The 19,608-nt window shown below is 34.6% G+C and overlaps 2 protein-coding genes across 2 annotated transcripts in view; both read left to right on the forward strand.

Moving 5' to 3' along the window:
- Positions 1–39: 39 nt before the first annotated feature.
- LOC106664469 (protein ERGIC-53) lies at positions 40–9,450 on the forward strand. Its single transcript, XM_014390180.2, has 11 exons — positions 40–359; positions 425–481; positions 3,808–3,905; positions 4,023–4,195; positions 4,274–4,373; positions 4,707–4,984; positions 5,042–5,168; positions 5,251–5,359; positions 5,420–5,531; positions 5,591–5,869; positions 8,264–9,450. Exons 1-11 carry the CDS (start codon positions 200–202, stop codon positions 8,298–8,300), a joined length of 1,530 nt encoding a protein of 509 aa, XP_014245666.1. The 5' UTR covers positions 40–199; the 3' UTR covers positions 8,301–9,450.
- A 5,536-nt stretch (positions 9,451–14,986) lies between these two features.
- Positions 14,987–19,608, forward strand: part of LOC106664665 (segmentation polarity homeobox protein engrailed-like) — a 118,898-nt gene continuing 114,276 nt past the window's right edge. Inside the window, exon 1 of the mRNA XM_014390598.2 lies at positions 14,987–15,516. Coding sequence (XP_014246084.1) covers positions 15,309–15,516 — 208 coding nt within the window. The 5' untranslated portion in view covers positions 14,987–15,308. The remainder of the gene's footprint in view (positions 15,517–19,608) is intronic.

Consider the following 19,608-nt stretch of genomic DNA (forward strand, 5'->3'; position numbering starts at 1 on the left):
GTCGACAAGTGGTTGACCGTGGCACGGAGTGGTTTCATGTTATCCCGATCGCTGGCCCTGTGGTCGCTCGGCACTGTTGAGTTGTGAGTTCCACGTCGACTGTCGTACGTCGCGTTCTTTCTTATGTAGTTTTGACGGTCGGAGGCCTGTTGGATCGTCCGGAAGGGGAAAGCTTTTGTTTTTCACCAGCTCGTCAGAGATGGAACTCAGGCCGAAATGGATCCTCGCGTTCCTAATTTCCGTCGTCTGCTCGAACAACGCGACGATGCCGCATCGAAAGTTCGAGTACAAGTATTCGTTCAAACCGCCTTACCTGGCCCAAAGGGACGGTTCCGTCCCGTTCTGGGAGTACGGAGGAAGTAAGTCGGGACTTTTAATCTGTTTTCATGGTTTTTCATTGTAATAAATACGTCCTCTTTTCCAGATGCCATCGCAAGCTCGGATAATGTCAGAGTCGCACCTTCTCTCAAAAGTCAGAAGGGTATGTTAATCCATTTGTTTTTCTATTCTAGTGAAATGCATGTCTTAAGCAACACTTTAGTAACCTAAATAGGTAAATTAAATATAAAATTCTTTTTAAGACTACATTCATTACTTTATGAATATGTACTTATGTTGGTGGACCTGCTGCCATGCTGTTTCATCAAAAGTGTAACCACCAGATCATATTTCCAAAATTAAGTTTACTGACCATTAAAACATTGATCTCCAGAAACTGACCGAAAAATTATTATTAGTTTCTACTGGTGAAAGGTTTTTCCAATATAAACTGGCCCCAATAATACACTGTTTGGATACATTTATTTCCTAGGTATTCAAACCCAAATTTTACTCTATATGAGGAAGTTTATTTTATTTATTCCTTAACCAAGTCAGAAGTTAATAAAAATAAAAAGTAATAAAGTTAATAACTCAAAAATCAAAGTATAGCTAATAAAAAAGAAAGAAAGAATTTAATACTAAAGTCAATCATTTATGAAATTGAGTCATGTTGGTGGATGTGCTGTCATGCTTTTTTTTCCTCTTGGCTTTGCCTCAATGCATCGGCCATGCGTTTTCCTTCGGTGTCGCCGCGGTCTATAGAATTTACTATGTTTCTTTCACCTTCTTCACCTTTTATATTTTGATGTCATTCTTTTTTATAAAGGTCATTAAACAGTCAAATACTGGAATATTTTTAGTGTCGCTCATTATAGTTGCTATATTTGTTGGGGATGCTGCTCCGTGCTTCTTAAGTTCTCATATAATTCCTCTCTACCTTTGTTTCTGCTGGGGCATGTTAATATGACATGTTCCGGGTCGGCATATGTTTCTCCGTCACAGTCGCAATTTGTGTTTTCTATGAGGGATATTTTTGCTAGATGGTGTGGAAGTTGGTTGTGGTTAAGTCTGTCTGATAATGGTAGTGAAAAAGTTCCTTGGTCTAGTAAGTCTGTGGAACCATGGCGGGTTGGATTCTTGCATAGTATTTCCCTTCAATTCGTTTAGATTTTTGCCAATTCTGTTTGGCCATTTTATTGATATGTGCTTTGATATCGCATGTTGTTATCAATTTAAATGGGCTCCCATTTTTTGCAGCATCTTTTGCCAATAGGTCTACTTCCTTGTTGTATTTATTTATATCGTGTGCTTTGACCCATATGAAGTGAACTTCTACTTCCACCAAAATCATATTTGCAAAATTAAGTTTACTGACCAGTAAAATATTGGTCTGCAGAAACTGATCGAAAAATTTTGATTACTTTCTACTGGTGAAAGGTTTTTCCAACATAAACTGGCTCCAATAATACACCATTCGGACACATCTAGTTCCCATTATCCAAACCCCAAAGACACTCTATATGAGGAAATAGGGATTTATTTATTCTTTAACCAACCAAGTCAAAAGTTAATAAAAGTAAAAAATAATAAAATTAATAAGTCAAATTAAAAAATAACTTTTTTAAAAATTGAATTTAATATTATTCAATAATTTATGAAATTGAATTATGTTGGTGGATGTGCTACCTGCTGTATACCAAAAAAGTGCAACCACCAGAATTTTATTTGCAAAATTGAGTTGACTGACCACCTGAATATGACTAAAAATATGATTACTTTCTACTAGTGAAAGGTTTTTGAAACATAAATTAAATCTCCAATAGTATGCCGTTAGGACACATCTATTTCCCATTATCCAAACCCCAAAGACACTCTATATGAGGAAATGGGGATTTATTTATTCCTTAACTTAAAAAAATATATAATTTAATACGATATTCAATCTTTTATGAAATTGAGGTATGTTGGTGGAGGTGCTGCCATGCTGTCAGGATAATATTTGCAAAATTGTGTTTACACTTCCAATAGTTCGTTGTTTTGATGTATCTATTTTCCATGTATTCAAACCGAATAAATTGCTCTACTCGAGGAAATAGATTTATTTATTCCTTAAACTTAATGAATTATTTTGTGGAGTTTGCTGCCAAATCTTTACATCAAGAAGTACAATCTGTCAAGAATTATAAACCAACTGTATTTTAGGTACAAGTCCTAATCCAAGATCTTTAAACGCGGTTGTAGTTGCTATTTGTTACCAAAATAGGATAAATTAACTTTTTATTAAAACATCGCAAAACATTTATGAAACAAAGTTTCAGTCCAATTTTTTTGGCACCAATCAATAAAATTAGAAAAAGCTGATTGAAGTATTTTTTGTGTCATTATTATTATTAATTAAATAGTTTAGCTTGACATCGTCAAGCAAAGAACAAGAAGTTTATATTCTGAGGGAGAAATTCAGTAACATCATTAATAAATATCAGAAATAACAAAGGGCCTAAATGAGAACCTCGAGGCACTCCAGATTTTTTGTCAATAAATTTAGACATTAAAATTAATTAAGGTTTTAGTTGAGATAAAAAAGTCAATGGCACGAGCGGGATTCGAACCCATGATCTTCGGCTTGATACGCCGCTGCTCTCCCACTTGAGCTATCGTGACCTCGATCCACTCGGACACCAACTTCTTATCTCAACCCCACCTTTTGAATTTTCCCTCCTTTTTGCCATTTTTCAAATGTCGTGTAATCGGATTGGATTCTCGACAACAAATGAAATGGCCATGGAGAGCTTTAGTGAAGTATGCTTCATTTTAAATCATTAAATTCACTAATTTCGTAGTCCGCTTGACCAATTAATATATTACAATTAATTAAGGTTTTTAGTTGAGATAAAAAAGTCAATGGCACGAGAGGTATTTGAATCCACGTTCTGAAAAATGGCAAAAAGGAAGGAAAATTCAAAAGGTGGGGTTGAGATGGGAAGTTAGTGTCCGAGGGGATCGAGGTCATGATAGCTCAAGTGGTAGAGCAGCGGCGGCGTATCTAGCCGAAGATCGTGGGTTCGAATCCCGCTCGTTGCATTGACTTTTTTATCTCAACTAAAAACCTTAATTAATTATAATATATTAATTGGCCAAGCGGACTATGAAATTAGTGAATTTAGACATTAATTTCACTTGAAGCTGTCTACTGTGCAAATAAAAGGGTGATATGTGATTTATTCCTTTGATGTTTCTACTTCTTTGATCTTCTGCTGTCAGTTGTCAGAACAAATTTTAAAGCCTTTTTATAACTGGCTTTTTTTAAAGTTACACAACAAGCAATGTGGTCATTCCCACAAATTAAGCTCTTCACTGATGATGGTGTTAATGCTAAGATGCATATGAGTGAAATATAAACAAGTAAAAATAGATAAACCCTGTAAAATTAAAAACATTAAGATAAACCCATTTTTTGATAATTTTTTGTTTTGTTTTGTTCAACAGGTGCAATTTGGAGTAAATCGAAGACCACGTTTGATTGGTGGGAAGTTGAAATTGTTTTTAGAGTCGCCGGAAGAGGAAGACTTGGTGCTGATGGTCTCGTAAGTCCTAAAATTTATTTATATTGTTCCTTTTTACAAAATACACAATTACTTATAATTTCAGCGATTAAACTTACAACTAAAATTTACACGCTTATGTTCTCTACATTATCACAGGCTTTCTGGTACGTGGACAGTAAAGGCTCATATGACGGCAACGTCTTCGGAAGCTCGGACAAATGGGTCGGTCTAGGTGTTTTCTTTGACTCTTTTGACAATGATAATAAACACAACAACCCTTACATCATGGCCATGGTCAACGACGGAACGAAGGAGTTCGACCATAGCAAGTATGTTTATTCAGTCAGAATTTTTAAAAATAATTCTTAGGTTGAAAATACACAAATGTGTTTGTTTCATAATTCCAGTGACGGAGTTAACCAGATGTTGTCAGGTTGTGTGAAGGATTTTAGAAACAAACCTTATCCAACTAAAGCCAGGATCGAGTATTATAAGAACACCCTAACGGTAATTGACAACTATATGAATAACAAATTAATTTAATTTGAAGTATCCATTAAAAGTAATGTACCTTGAATTAAGCATAAAGGGTGTCCTGTGAACAGATACTTCAGGAGCTTAAGTGAAGTTGAGAAAGATTGAAGTAACCTGAAAAGTGAAATGTCTGAAACAATCGAGATTCAGACTTTGGACAATGAAGACTTTTCAGTCCAATTTGACATGTGGGTTGATCTCATGGTGGATTGATGTCTGTTCACAGGACACCCATGCTGTAGAAATTTTATGCAAAATGCTTAATCAATATTCAAATATTAACCAATTTTAAAAATAAACTCCCAGGTGCTTTTCCATAATGGAATGTCAAATAATGATGACTACGACATTTGTCTGAGAGCTGAAAACCTCGTCCTTCCCAAGACTGGGTATTTCGGCGTTTCGGCCGCCACGGGTGGATTGGCTGATGACCATGACGTTTTACACTTTCTCACCACAAGTCTGTACCCGCCAGGCCAAATGCCTCAGGTACCGGTAGCCTCCAAGGTATCCCCCGAGGAGGAGAACAAATTGACCCAGGAGTACGCCGAGTACCAACGGAAACTTGAACACCAAAAGGAGGAGTAAGCAGATTTTGCACACTTTTTCATTATAAAATTATAACATTATTATTATTTAAGGTATAAAAAAGAACACCCTGGAGCCCAAGTTAAAGACACAGAAGGTGAATTTGAAGATTGGTTTGAAAGTGATTCTCAAAGAGAGCTTCGACAAATATTTGACGGACAGAGTCAAATACTAGACCAAGTAATACTTTTTACATCTTTTTAAATTAATAATTTATTTATTTATTCTGATATAATCCTTAATAAATATGTAATGTTTATAGGTCAGGACATTGAGTCAAAAATTAGATGAGGTTGTAGGAAGGCAGGAGCGAGCTTTAGGCTTGCTTGGGGCCTTGCATCAAGGAGGTGTCCATCAGCAGATTCAACAAGGTGATTACAAAATTCAAATTTTAAGTCAATTGTCTTTTTAACATGGAATTTTCGTTAAAGGTGTGCCTCCACAAGCAGGCCAGCCGATGATGGTAGACACAATAAGACGACATGAAGTTGATGCTGTTCTAACGAACCAGAATACGATGATAAAAGCTGCTCATGATTTAAGGTATTAAATATTACATAACAAACGGTGTTAACTAGAGTTTATAACGTTTCTTGTTGTAGGAGTTTTGTCCAAGAGATGAGTCAAACAATGAACAGGATCCTTGAGAAGCAAGAGAGGGCTCCTACGGCCCAAGTGACAGGCTATGACACGATTAACACTTTCAATGAAGTTAAAGACACGGTGCAGGGCTTGAAGAGGGATGTTGAAGGTGTCGCCCAGAGGCTCATCTCAGGACCACCGCACATGCAGTCCTCCTGCCCGACCTGCGTCACCCCTCTTTTATTACTTTTGGCGTTCGGTGTTCATTTAGTTATCTTCTTTGTCTACTTCATGTACAGGTAAATTAATCTTTCTTGTCTTATTTCTTCTTGCATTTAAAATCATATGGCATATGTGGGGTAAAAAATTGCACAGAAGCCGAGAAGAAGGAATTTTTAAAGGAAATGTTTGATTTTTGACTTTTTGAGTGTGCTTTTTGTGACATATCGTTTAAGCCACACAGTAAGCCGATGTTAAGACATACCTGTCAAGTGGGACTGTTCTCATTATGTTGAGATTTATCGATTTGTATACTCCATTCTTATCCGTCTAACCTTTTAATTTTTAAATCGACCACTTCATTGCTCAAAATTGCAAATTTTGATTCTCATTCATACTTAAAATCTAGTTTAATAAAAAAAAATTTTTGGGACTTTTCAAAAATTTTTTACTTAATTTACAAATCTTTTACATCAAATGATAAAGGAAAAATCTAGTTTAACAAAAAAACGAGTCATATTTTTCAAAATCTTTTTAAATTAAATTTTTTGTGCATCGTTTGGTAAAGAGGATTTGCAATTTTGAGCAACGGACGTTACACTAAATTGAGCACTTCCGTTTCTCAAAGTTGAAAATCATTTACTCTAAAGATACTCAAAAAAATCTAATTTAATAAAAAATATTTAACCAAAAATTAAAATTGTCAGTAAAATTGTGTATATATTCTTTTTGAGCATTTCAAGTGCTCAGGATTGCAATTTTTACACCAAACGACGCAGGAAAAATCTAGTTATTATAAAAAAGGTAACAAATTTTATATTAAAAAAAAGAAAATTATATTTTTATTTTTATCTCACTTCAACTGCTCAAAATTACAAATCTTTAACACCAAACGATGCAGGATGCATCCAATGAATAATATTAAAAAAGGCCAAAATTTCAAATTAATTTTTTGAAAGATTATATTTGGAGCACATCAACTGCTTAAAATTACAATTTTTTTTACACCAAACGATGTAGGACAAATCTATTTTAATTAAAAAAATCATAGTAAAAAAATAAAAATAAAATAAATAATTTAAAAAAATTGGTCAGATTTTCAAATAAAAAAATATTTTTTATTTTTAGCACTTTAACTGCTTTAATTACAAATCTTGTACAACAAACAATGCAGAAAAATTCTAGTTTAATATGAAAAAAGGCCAAAATTAAAAAAAATATATATATATAATAAAATAAATAAAAACAATGAAAGAAATATTTTTTATTTTTAGCACAAATGCTCAAAATTACAAATCTTTTACACAAAATGATGCAGGAAAAATCTAGTTTAATAAAAAAATTACTCAAAACTTTCAAATAAACAAATAAATAATATTTTTCACTTCAACTGCTTTTGATTACAAATATTTCACCAAATAATGCAGGGAAAATGTAGTATGATATAAAAAAATTGATCAAAATTAAAATAAAAAATAAATTAAATTTACTATTTTTGTGTAGAGATTAGTGACGGTTAATTGATATCTGAATTTACTATTTTTCGTGGTCCGTTTGACCAATTAATAACATTCAATTAATTAAGGTTTTAAGTTGAGATAAAAAATTCAGTGTCACGAGCGGGATTCGGAGTGGTAGAGAAGAACTCTCAAGTGGTAGAGTTGCGGCGTATCAAGCCAAAGGTCATGGGTTCGAATCCCCCTCGGACACTGACTTTTTTATCTCAACTTAAAACCTTAGTTAATTAAAAAATAAATAAATATTTTTAGTGCAACTGCTCAAAATTACAGATCTTTTACTCCAAGTGACGCGGGAAAAATCCTGTTTAATAAAAATAAAAATTTGATCAAAATTTTCAAATTAAATTTTTATTTTCAGCTCTAGCTGCTCAAAATTATAAATTTTTTCCACCAAGCAGGAAATATCTACTTTAATTAAAACCTTCTTCTTTTTTTTTTTTTTTTTAAACTTTTATCACATTTATAGTAAATCCTTTATACCAAATGATTCAGAAAATTTTTAGTTCAGTAAAAAATTTAAAAAAAAAAAAAAATGCCAGAATTGGTTGGCCCCCGTAAACTTCAAAAATTGTGTCATACAAAAAAATCTGTTATGAAAATTCACTTAATTAAATTAATCATGCCATTAACATGTAAAAATGTTGGAGGATCATAGTTGCCGAGTTGTTAAGGCATGACTCTCGCCTAGTTTGATCGCGCAATCGTAGTTTCGATTCCCACCATCGCTTCTGGCATTCCTCTGATGCATAAGGTGCGTTGGCGGTAATGAAAGTTGACCCTTGTCAACCCTTGCACCCCTGTGGCTCAATTTACACACTTATTGAGAGCTCCCCCAAAAATTGAACCATGGAGGAGTACAGTAAGCTGTAAAGCTGCAGTGCACAGAGGAACCCCTCCCTCTGGTATCCACAATTAAAAAAAGGTAATATTTAATTATATATTTTTGTTTTACAGGGATAGCAAAGAAGCATCTGCCAAGAAATTTTACTAACAAGCGGGACCTTGGATTAGATACATGAATGGGAAGTGTACGACATGCTTTGGAGTTTTAGGCTGCGTTACTACGTTTAGCTCTTGCTGTGAACGTTTCAGTGTTTTAACTGATTCGCCCCTGCATACGGACAATACATTTAAAATAAAATTTACAAAAGAAACAAACAATAAAACAAGAAGTGTGGTGAGTGTACATAGAAATTTGAATTCCAGATAATTTAATTATTACGATTAAAGAAAATAATAATAATAAAAAGAAAAAGAAACGAGCTTTTGATTTATTCAAAATGCTCTTATTACCCTTTTCCTGTTTTTCGTGTGAAACTTGAAATGAAATTTATTTTGTTACTTCTTCCAATATTAATGTTGAAATGTTTATAATTTATCTTGTTGTTGAATTCTATTTTAATTTACGTGGTGATTATATTATTTAAAAAAAGTACTGGTGTATGATGAAATTGAAGGTAGCATTAGGGATATCAGAACTATAATTTTTTTTCCTTTTTTTATGTGGCAACATGTCTTTTTATGTCTTATGCAGAATATAGTAATTGGCATATTTATCATTTAATTTTTTTAACTTAACGAATCAAATTTTTCTCTGTGAATTAGGTTAAGATTGCATATAAAAATGATGTACAGTTTACTTCAACGACTTTGCGACTACATACATAGATTTACCTTATTATCAACCTGTTGCACATGAATTTGTGAAAGGTTTTTGTTGTCAAACCACATTGTAGCCCAATATTTTAAATTAATTTTAAATGTGTAATGTATATTTCTTTATCATTTGTGCTAAAGTACTTACGCAAACTTCCAGTTTTTATTTGATAATTTTGATTGCTTAGTAATATAATTTTCCAGTTTATAGTATTTCCTCTCTGTAGAAAAAGGACGGTTATAAGACTGATTCTTGTATGACACGAAATTTCATTTCCCATCAATCTTTTGACTTCAAATACCTTTTGACTTTCTGAAAACTGTTTCTGTCAATTTCCTAAGAGGTTTGGAATAATAAACTGTAAATTACATGTTTAATGATATATGTGCTTCAAGAGGAGCATCACTGTTGTACAAATAGTTGATTTTCTTTTTTTTACATAAAAATTGGGATTTTTAAACAAATAAATGTCAATAGACATTGATTAACAGTTTTCTTCAATTTATTTCCTGTGAACCTATTTTGTAAATATATGAAGCCCTGAGTGAGTTTATGACGGTCTGTGAGCCGAGAGTTAATACGCTAACCATTTGGCTACCACGGTTTAGGCGTTGACACGGCACCATCGTTGTTCGGTAAAGGCCTCAGGTTCGAATTCAGTGGCCCTGCATTTGAATCCAATGTACAAATAGACATTGTAGTTAAAATACCCTCCTAAATTTTTTTATTTTGGCCTTATGTTTTTCATATTAGTCAGAGAATGGTACTTGTGCTGATTGATTTATAAGGCAGAAGGGGAGTTAGAAAGAAAATTCTAGGGGTGTCTGATTGGAATTGAACCAAAATTGTGGGGTCTATATGCCAAGAGTTTAACGCACGAACCACTCAGCTACCATGGTTCCCTAAAGGAAATTAATTGTGGATAGATATTCCAATATCAATTTTTCTCTTTCGCACAAAATATACCAAAGCATAGAGGTTTGTGATAATTAAAGATGATTCATTTTGACAACAAAGAGCATACTCATGAAAATAATCTTTTTTCTTTTATTCTAGAGATAAGTGCTCAATTTGTAACTTGTTAATAAAAAGAATGAATATAAGACAGAATCAAGCATAAAACAACAACTTTCAGTCTGGACTCTTGATTTAGATCTTTATAATTCATTTGTCTCATAAAATTCTGTTATACCAGACAAAAAACGGACACTGGGCCTATTGTGTTATTTCAAACTAATGTATTTTTATTGTTATATTAACTACAAAATAATTATTTTAATGTAAACCAAATTAAACGAGACAAGAAATTCATGAGTTTTAATAAAAAATAGTTGCTTGTGATGGTTTGAAATAAAATTTAGTAATAGATTAAAATTTAACTGATATTTTTTTAAATATCTATTTTGCTCTTGTAACAAAATAAATAATTGTGAAATTTTTTCTTGAGGTATGCGAGGTGATGGATGATTGATGTGATCATTTTGATCTGTTAGAGGTGTTTCAGCCTTTCTCCATTGTAAGCGCTTGGTTTGTGTTGGTGCCTCACCCTACTTATTCTATATCATCCTTACTGTAGTCCTGTTAACTACTGAAGTTGACAAACTTCTATCTTACTTGATATCACTGGTCTTGGAACAACGTACATTTCGACCTTAAAATTACTGAGTAGTTTAAAATCTTCAGAAAAAGGACAGACCCACCACTGAAGATCAAAAACAGCAAGGATTGGACTAGAATGACTGGAAATGAACTAGCTACATCTTAGGCTTAGTTCATCTCTACTGACTAAACTTTGTGAGACTAAACTCACCCATACTGTAGCCTTTCATCCATAAAGCAATGGCAAGAGGACTGTTTCGTATCCTGGAAAGACATATTTAATTCTTCAGAGTGGAAGAATAATAACCAGATAGGCTTAAACCTATTTATGTATTAGCCGTCCAACATCCTCAAAATTCACGTAATGGTCCAGCTCCGCTGATAGAAACCAAGGTTGATGAAGAACCACAATTGACATCATGAAGCACTACATCACGTCAAGCACCTGGGAGCAAGTGGCTTGAGACTTTAGAAGTTGTCAGTTGGTAGTCGATAATATATTTGTTCAAGTTAATAGCGACTATTCTTGGAAGCTCTACACCCTCTAATTCATCCAAAGCTTTACAAACTCATCGACACAGATACTTATTATCTTGGTCTGCTTATCCTCGCCGATGTTGTCTGTTATAAAACAGTTTTCTGTGAGTTTTCCGATTTAGAAAGCTACAAAAAATCTAAGCTAATTGTTTTCTTTCAAAAATCGTAGTTTGAATGGGATCCTTTTTAGAGTTTAGGAAAGACTTCGCGCTCGCTTAAGACCACCGTGGCTGCTTTCAGACCTTCAGAATGACGTATGATGTCTCTTTGGGATAGATTCACAAGCACTATTTAATTCTTAAAAAAATCCAAGTAGAATTCTATTCATTTTTCTGTCCCTTCCGATGAAAATCTCTTCCGTTTTTAAAATATTTTTTATAATCTAGGATGTTCGAGTGGTCAGGATGGGGTCGTTTATTACTTGCCATGGAACTTGGGAACTAGTGTGCTTGACGATTAAGATACTAAGTCTGGAGCTTAACTACTACTAATTATTCTTCATAATCACCAACTCCGGTGTTAAATTTGTTAGTCAATGAGTCGGTGAACTTACGTTGAAATGATCGACACTTGATCACTTTACCTACTGGGTCAGTCTTGAATCACTGGTTTTCGTCCACCACGGGAAGAATTTAAGAAAATAAAAATAATTAATTAGTCAAGATAAATAATTGTCTATGGTCATTAACTATTAATTAGTGAATTTTATTACCTAAGGAATCTGGATCTATTGTGTTTTGAGCCGTCTAGGTTTAGGTAGTTATGTGGTTTGTGATGCTAGTATGCCTGGTGTTAGCTTACTTGATAATTTTTTCCATAGTTGGCTCACTCATCATTGAACAAATGTGTGTAAACGTAGCATCACGGTTCTGACAAAAATTGGCCTTTATTTTCGATGTGTTCCTGGTTAATTAAAGGGTTAAATTATTTTGCTTGGCTCTATATAAAAAAGGTAGTCTGACTGAACCGAACACGTTTTGGTCGACCGAGAAGAACTTTTTTACCTTAAAAATGTAGAATTTCCTTTTGAGTTCTGCGAGGTGATGAACATGTAGTTCGGCCGGTCAGATGCAATTCGGCTTTTCGCCATCAAGTGGTAGATTTTAACCCAAATCATTATTAAAAACTGAAGACGGCGTGGAGCCGGAATGCACCTGGCAACTCAAAACAGTATAAACAGACTAAAATGACCAGAAGCTACCTTTGCAAACTTTTTCCTAACTTCCAGCTCTTCTTTCAATGTATACGTGTGTTTATTACCTGAAAGGATGTGTCTAGGTTTATTTCCTTAATAAACTAAACCTGTTTTTCTATTATTATTGCAGTTATTCGGTTAATCCGAACAAGGCTTGGTTCAAATTTCTTTTACCCAGCGTAACTACTGTACTCTTTATTCAACTTATTCCATCGAAAACAGAAGAGCTTTATTCGCAAGTTCCTTATATAATTTGTTCACTATCGCACTGACTCCCCAAGGGGAGCAGTAGAGTGCAATGTCATCGGCATATACCGTTAGTTGACAGAATTTGGTTTTCGGCAAAGCGTTTATAAAAATAGAAAACAGAGTCGGACCCAGTATTGACCCCTGTGTAACACCTGCTACTATAATGAATGGAGAATTTTTGGAACTTTGGGAATATTAGATATAGATGTACACTGCAAACTAAATGGACATCTGAAGAAGATTGGCATAATCCAACTGGTATGTGTATATTCTACAGAGAAACAGAGGAGACACCAATACACCTAAGAACAAACTGTGGTGCTACACTTTGCCGCAGGAGGAAGTGTTTCGGGACGTTCGATGCAACTGTAGAAGAGTTCCAACCAAAACCGGGCCTACTAATCAAGTACCTTGATGAATTAGGACATATTACAACATCGTGTGTTGTAATCTCAGAACGAAGGATGCAACAGCTCTTAAAGGGCGCAGTATAATACCCCGACTAAAGGAATATTAAAGGTCTCGGTGTAGGTTGAGATTTGATAGATAATGAGGAGGTTAACTATTCTTCTTAGGACTTTTGATTGGAATATTTGGATGCGTTGAGAGTTGAAATGCTTGGTTTATCCCCAGAGTTAAGTCCACATAGTTTGAGAACTATGGTGTGTAAATAGTTGTGTAGATTTTCGTCGTAGATTTAGAGAATCTAGCAAGAACAAAGTCGGCACTGGGAGGAGCACATCAGGAACTGCAAGAAGCGCGGTCTGGAAATTAACGAGGGCAAAATTAAGTATATGAGCACCTCAAAAACCCGTAGATGTGGAGAAGAACCAGTTCAATTTGGAAACCATAGTTTCTCAGTAGTCAATAATTTTACATATTTAGGGTACTTAGGAACAAAGAATATGATGTCGGCAGAAATAAAGGCAAGGATTGCGGCAGGAAATAGACGCCTGTTTGCTGTACAAAAGGCTCTGTGGTTCAAGCACCTATCACGCAACGCTAAAATTATTGCTTACAAAGCGATTTAAGGCCAATAGTTATGTACGCTAGCGAAATATGGGTGCTGAATATGATTATGTAAGAAAGATTCTTGGGGCATGGGAAAGAAAAGTGCTAAGAAAAATATTCGGAACGACAGAACGACGAATTAAAGCAATTATTTGGTAAGCCAGATATAGTTGCCCAGATGAAGAAGGGAAGATTAAGATGGTAGGGTCACGTGGAGAGGATGCCTCAACATAGGCTTCCAAGGAAACTCCTCTATTGGAAGCCAGGCGGCTCAAGAATACGAGGACGCCCTCGGCTTAGGTGCTTGTACGATGTGAAGGAGGATCTATGGTGGACGGGTGAAAGGAGGAGGTCCAGGTCCTGCTCTAAGGACTGTCGCACCGATTAGTAAGTAGATTTAGAGAAAATATGGTAAATCCAATCCCAATTCTGACGACATAGATTTAGAGGAAAGGTTGACCACCTTTCCGCCACGTCCATACTGCCCATATCAGAGAAATAGAGATAAGAGAGTTGATAATTTGTCAGGATTGGCTTTTCTTCTGAATCCGTTATTGTAGCGATAATAAAGTAATACAAGTGTTAACATTTCATAACAACGTTTATTAACTATAAACCACAAAGGATGTATCGAAGCCGAAGTCAGACACTCCACCTCTAAAGAACACGCATTCCATAAAAATCTAACGAAGGTCCTAGCCCAGTCATCTTCGCAACCAATTAACCAATCTTTTTAATTGCCAACCACTGACTCGTGACTACTCTTTTTGTAGGACCGGCTCTTTGTCAAAACCACTCCAGAGGGCACTACGTGGGGCGTCTTCCCCATGGCAGCTACTACCCTCTGGCTTCACTATATTGCATTACCTTGGAGGGGATTATCGAGCGTCCAAGGAAGACATGAAATGTGTTACTTCGGTCATTAGAAATCCTCATTCTAATGGTTCAATACAGTTAATACAATAATCCTTACACAATAAATTTGTTAAGCAAACAATTAGCAATACGAAGTTCTTCTCCCGACATATGGTGATATCATTTGTAATTAAGTGGAAATTTGGATCATCTGACGAGTAATGGTATTAACAGTTTGTAAGTGCGCATTGGCGCAGTCGGATTGAGGTGAAGGATGATTGTTTCAATGTTGAGAAGCTAATTAAAAGGACTTCTTCCGAGGTAGACAAGAAGAGGAATGGCATTATAGCTATAGGTTCATTTAACATGGGTCCTGAGGGTAATTGTTTCCAGGCGTTGATCAATCCTGCACCCCTCATCCCGGGATTCTGGCCACGGAATTTTAACGAGGCGTTTTTCCCCCTTCGACGACAGGATGTTTTCATTTGATAAGCTGGAGTCGGTGTTTGTTTTACCCCCGGATTCCAGCACCGGGTGCCCCTCCAGTGGAAAACCGGTGTCACGGAACCGCCCCTGTTTCCAGTCTATTCGCTCTTCGAAGCCCCCACCCGGGCTGGCTCCTCCCAGAGTCGAGACCACCCGTTTTGAAACCATTCGGTCCCGCGCCTCTAGACCAAACGCACATACGTGCATCGGCCCGTTTAGCTCCGCCCATTATTGATAAATTCCGTGTTTGCTCCCCGGGTTGTTTTTTCCCCCTTTTCCCCCCTTTACTTTTCCGCGAGGGCGAGGAGAGGGGCGGCGGCTCCGAGTGAAGGGTTGAAAGTGAACTGGGGCCGACGTCGAAAAGGGGATGCATTGAAACGGCGAGGCACACTTTTTGAACGCCCCTGAGGATGGTCGAGATGTCGGGCGAAGGTCAAGAAGGGACCAGGGTCACCCCCTCACCCCCTTCATCGGAAAGAGCACTCAAATTCAGCATCGAAAACATTCTCCGGCCCGAATTCGGGACAAAATCAACCCCCGTCGTGAGGGAGAAGAACGAAGAAACCGTCTGGCCGGCCTGGGTCTACTGCACCCGCTACTCGGATCGACCAAGCTCAGGTAAACCCTCTAAATTCATATAAACTACTTTCCAACCAAAACCTGTGAAAAAAACACTTTTTAATTTCAATTAACGCGATGATCGTAAAATTTTGACAACTTTTATTTACAACCATTTAAAACCATAAACATAAACCTTATTTTTAATTTAAAAAATATTATATAGCTTTCTTATAGTATAAAACAGCTAAACATTTTATTTTATAGAGTTGTCCCATTCCAGAAGTAACCCTTAAAAAAGAAAAAAAAATCGTCTAAGCCAAATATAACGAATCATCACGTGAATATGATCAAAAATCTAGTCAATTTTCCAAAATTTTGAATAAATGGAAGTCTCTCTAGTTTTCACTTTTACATACTTAATTAAATTAAAATTAAATTTTTCAACAATGTGCCGAAGCATTAAAAGCGTCATAAGGGAACAAGTTAAAACATAAAAAAATAATTTTATTATTCATAATATATATTTTATTGGGTAATATATCTTTTTTAAATTTGATTTTATACTCAGGTATGAGTAATAAGACGGTAATTATTAAGATATCGTATTCCTCGAGTTACCTGCTTAAAAAATTATAGACAAAAATTTTTGTTTGTGTTAAAGACCGAAAATGAATCCGAGAACGTAAGCAATGAAATTAATTTTGTTTAATTTTTCAATAAAAAATATAATTGATCTTTTTACAATTTTTATTTTTATATGGCATCCAATTTCTTAATAATTTGAATTCTACCACTTTGTGCCCTGTTAATTTGGACTTACAAATACATTTTGTTGAAAAATACATTTTTTAAATTGAATGATTTTCAATTTTTTTTTGTATTGAGATGACTTATTCCTAAAGTAAACTCATTTAAAATATAAAAAAAATATTTTTATCAACTACCGGCAGTAAATGAACAAGACATAAACATAATAAATAACATTGTATCTTTTTTTATTGTTTGACCGTTTACCGACAATGGTATCCGAGATCATAGTCGTTGTTTTCAAATTTAAATTTTTATGAAATTTGATATATAAAAGTAAAAAAAAAAATCAGATAGGCGGGACACAAATAATATTTAAAATTTTTAATTATTTATTAAATGAGACCTAAAACGATCCATAACAACAACCGGGCTTAGAAAATAGAAAATTTAATAAACAGTATAAATAACAGCAGAAGATAAAACAAAACAAACATTATTTCTAATTTTAATTAATTATTTTTTAAATCTAAGGTCTCGATTGAGATGAAAACTATAATTAATTATCATAATTAATACAATTCAATTATGATTACTAAATACATAGATTATTTTTAATGTTTGACCGTTTTCCCGTACGGGCGCCTTTACTGGTTCTAAAATATTATTGTAAAATTTAATTTATTATGAAATCGAATAGATAAAAGTTTAGGCTAAAATTATTTATTCAAAATTGAACCCTAATGGCTAAATTATCTGATGTTTGAGAGCTGAGCGAATAAAATTGAAAACATCCGATAGCAAGGAAAATTTTGACCGGTTTTATTTTTGTTTACGGCCGTAACACGACGTAGGACGTAAATAAGATTCTTAATTTATTTATAGTTATTAAGCAAATTTATGCTGGGTGTTGGAAACTCGGTCGGATTAATTTCATGCTGAAACGGCACTCAGTCATTTATCGGGTCCGTCTTCACTCGCGGGTTTGTTGAAATTATCAAAAGCGTTTCGGCTATGTTTTATATAGCCAATATGAATTCAATGGTGTATTTGTGTCCGTGTCTCACCCTGCTTATAACCCTGATCAGTGAAGATGGCGCAACTAGTTTGAGTAGTCCAACAAACCCGTGAGTGAAGGGAGACTCAATAAGCGACCGAATGCCGGTTCAGCATGGAATTAATATGAACTAGAAAAAAATTCAATACATAATAAAATACAAATACATATAAAATGATCGTAGGTTTGCCCATTAGATTTTAATAAATAAAGAACAAACGACACCAGGATGATTTCTCTTCGATATGATTTTAGCTTAAAATTAAACGGAAATTAAATATTGAAATTTCTATAAGTTTTTAGTTAAAAAAACTTAATATAGTTTTTACGCAAGAGAAATTGAAATTGTATTTAGTTAATAACAGCTATTTTGATTTATTTAAGTACTCTTGTACTACACACATTCACGCTTATAAATACATTCCCATGAAACAGCTACAGATCAAATCCATCACCAAACTTTTTATACACACAATACAACCAACAAAAGCATACAGATAATACAAGCAAGAGTACAATTATCGTGTCGGGTGGCATTTTGAGCCAAGAAATGACTTCAATAAGTAGGACACATTGGGCAACCTTTCTCTAAATGCCGGACTTACTCGGCATAAAACTAAATGTCCTTTAACTAAGCGTACAATTCATGTCGAGAGACGCGTTTGTAGCACTGATGATGAGTGCATAATGCTCGAAATTCGGATCTGTGAGTAGAACCATCATTTACAAAAAGTAAGTAGTTTTAGGTCATTTGTTTTGCTTGCCTTAGGCAACAGTGGTACGATTAAATAAATAACCAACTAAATAACTTGATGGAATAAGCAATTAAATAAATGCACAACTAACTAATATCACGGACACACGAAAAAATAGTAAATGGTCAAATATTTATTTAGGACTCTCTTTAAAATAATAGGATTTGGGATTTGCAAGGAAAAATCTTTAGCGAAAGGAAATTTGAATAGAAAGAATGTACAAAACTTCACTGTATAAGTCGAATTACGGTCAAATGAGAAAAATGCATATTGAAGTAAGCCTTTAACCTTGACTATGTATAATCGATTAAGTATAAATCGAAGGCTCTTAATCTATTTATTTTGTAGATTAATCGTTTCTGATCATTCAGATCTGTTGAAATTTCGATTTGTTCAGTGGTTGTCAGGGTATAAGCAGGACGAGGCACTGGTACTAACGACGTCGTAAAGCAGAAACACGTCCGACAGGACAAAACGCGGTGATAGGCGGCCCAAATTGATCGGAAACGGCAAAACTACGAGTTCATTATCTCGCAGTTTCTTATAATTACTAAATTGAAAAATAAATGTACTGATCTAGATCGTAGATTTGTTTTTATGTTGGCTAAAGAGTCTTAAGCTTAGTTTGCATCGGGCTTTTTGTTATTTGATCGTTTCCGATCATCCTGGTCCGCCTACACTCGCCTTACCCACGATCGAAGATGGCGAAATGCCGATAGTAGGCAGACTAAACTATAGCAATTTTCGTTTCGCAACAAGCCTTAAAATCACTGAGTTGTATATATTCCAGCTTATTAGTTCACATGTCTGATCCGAGGACACTATTTTTAGATATTGTGTTTTTAATTATTTCTGGACTTGTAGGATGATTGAGACTTAGATGATCTTAAACGACCAAACTAAGGCCCAAGATATCATCTATTTTCGCAGTATTGGGTTGTTTTTGAGGAGAAAACTTTACAGTAACATTTCATAAAATTCATTTTTCTTTATAATATTTTGTAGTTTGATCTTGCAAGTTTTTTTTTATTAAGGGATCATTTAGGTTGTTATCGATGGTTGACTATGTATAAAAGGATTCGTGATTGTAAGCTCTAGATTCTGCGAGATTGGAGGGTATAACCGCATAGTTTTATGTTGTATGTCCTTATCGGTTTAATTATCGAGTTGTATATGGGATTTTGTTCTTTAGGGGGAGTTTTAAGTATGAAGAAAGTTAAAAATTCAAAATTTGGCGATAATGATATTTTCGATTACTTGAACGTTTAGCGATTAAGATTTTTGCCATCTTCAGAGCTAGGGATATAAGCAGGGTGAGGTATCGATACTAAATTACCACAGATTCCATATTTCTCCTGGCTCTAAGTTGTTAATAAAAACGAATTTATTATAATAATTGACGGCAAATAGACAAAACGCGCCTGTCAGACGAAAACAGCGAAGATAGCCTGACCAAATTATCGGAAACGACCTTACTATAGTCCATCACCGCACAAGATTTAATTTCTTTTATAACGTTGTTATTAAAACAATTCTGGTTTAAGAATAAAAAAAAAAAAAAAAGCTGGATCTAGAAACTTCTTTTTTAGA

Source organism: Cimex lectularius, unplaced genomic scaffold (assembly GCF_000648675.2).
Source record: "Cimex lectularius strain Harlan isolate CLEC.00 unplaced genomic scaffold, Clec_2.1 scaffold13, whole genome shotgun sequence".
NCBI lineage: Eukaryota > Metazoa > Arthropoda > Insecta > Hemiptera > Cimicidae > Cimex > Cimex lectularius.

Excerpts from the sequence above, each read along its gene's own strand:
- LOC106664469 (XM_014390180.2), top strand. The coding sequence starts at position 200 with ATGGAACTCAGGCCGAAATGGATCCTCGCGTTCCTAATTTCCGTCGTC. Across the intron at positions 4,374-4,706 it reads ATTATAAGAACACCCTAACG|GTGCTTTTCCATAATGGAAT; the intron begins GTAATTGACAAC and ends ATAAACTCCCAG. Across the intron at positions 4,985-5,041 it reads CTTGAACACCAAAAGGAGGA|GTATAAAAAAGAACACCCTG; the intron begins GTAAGCAGATTT and ends TTATTATTTAAG.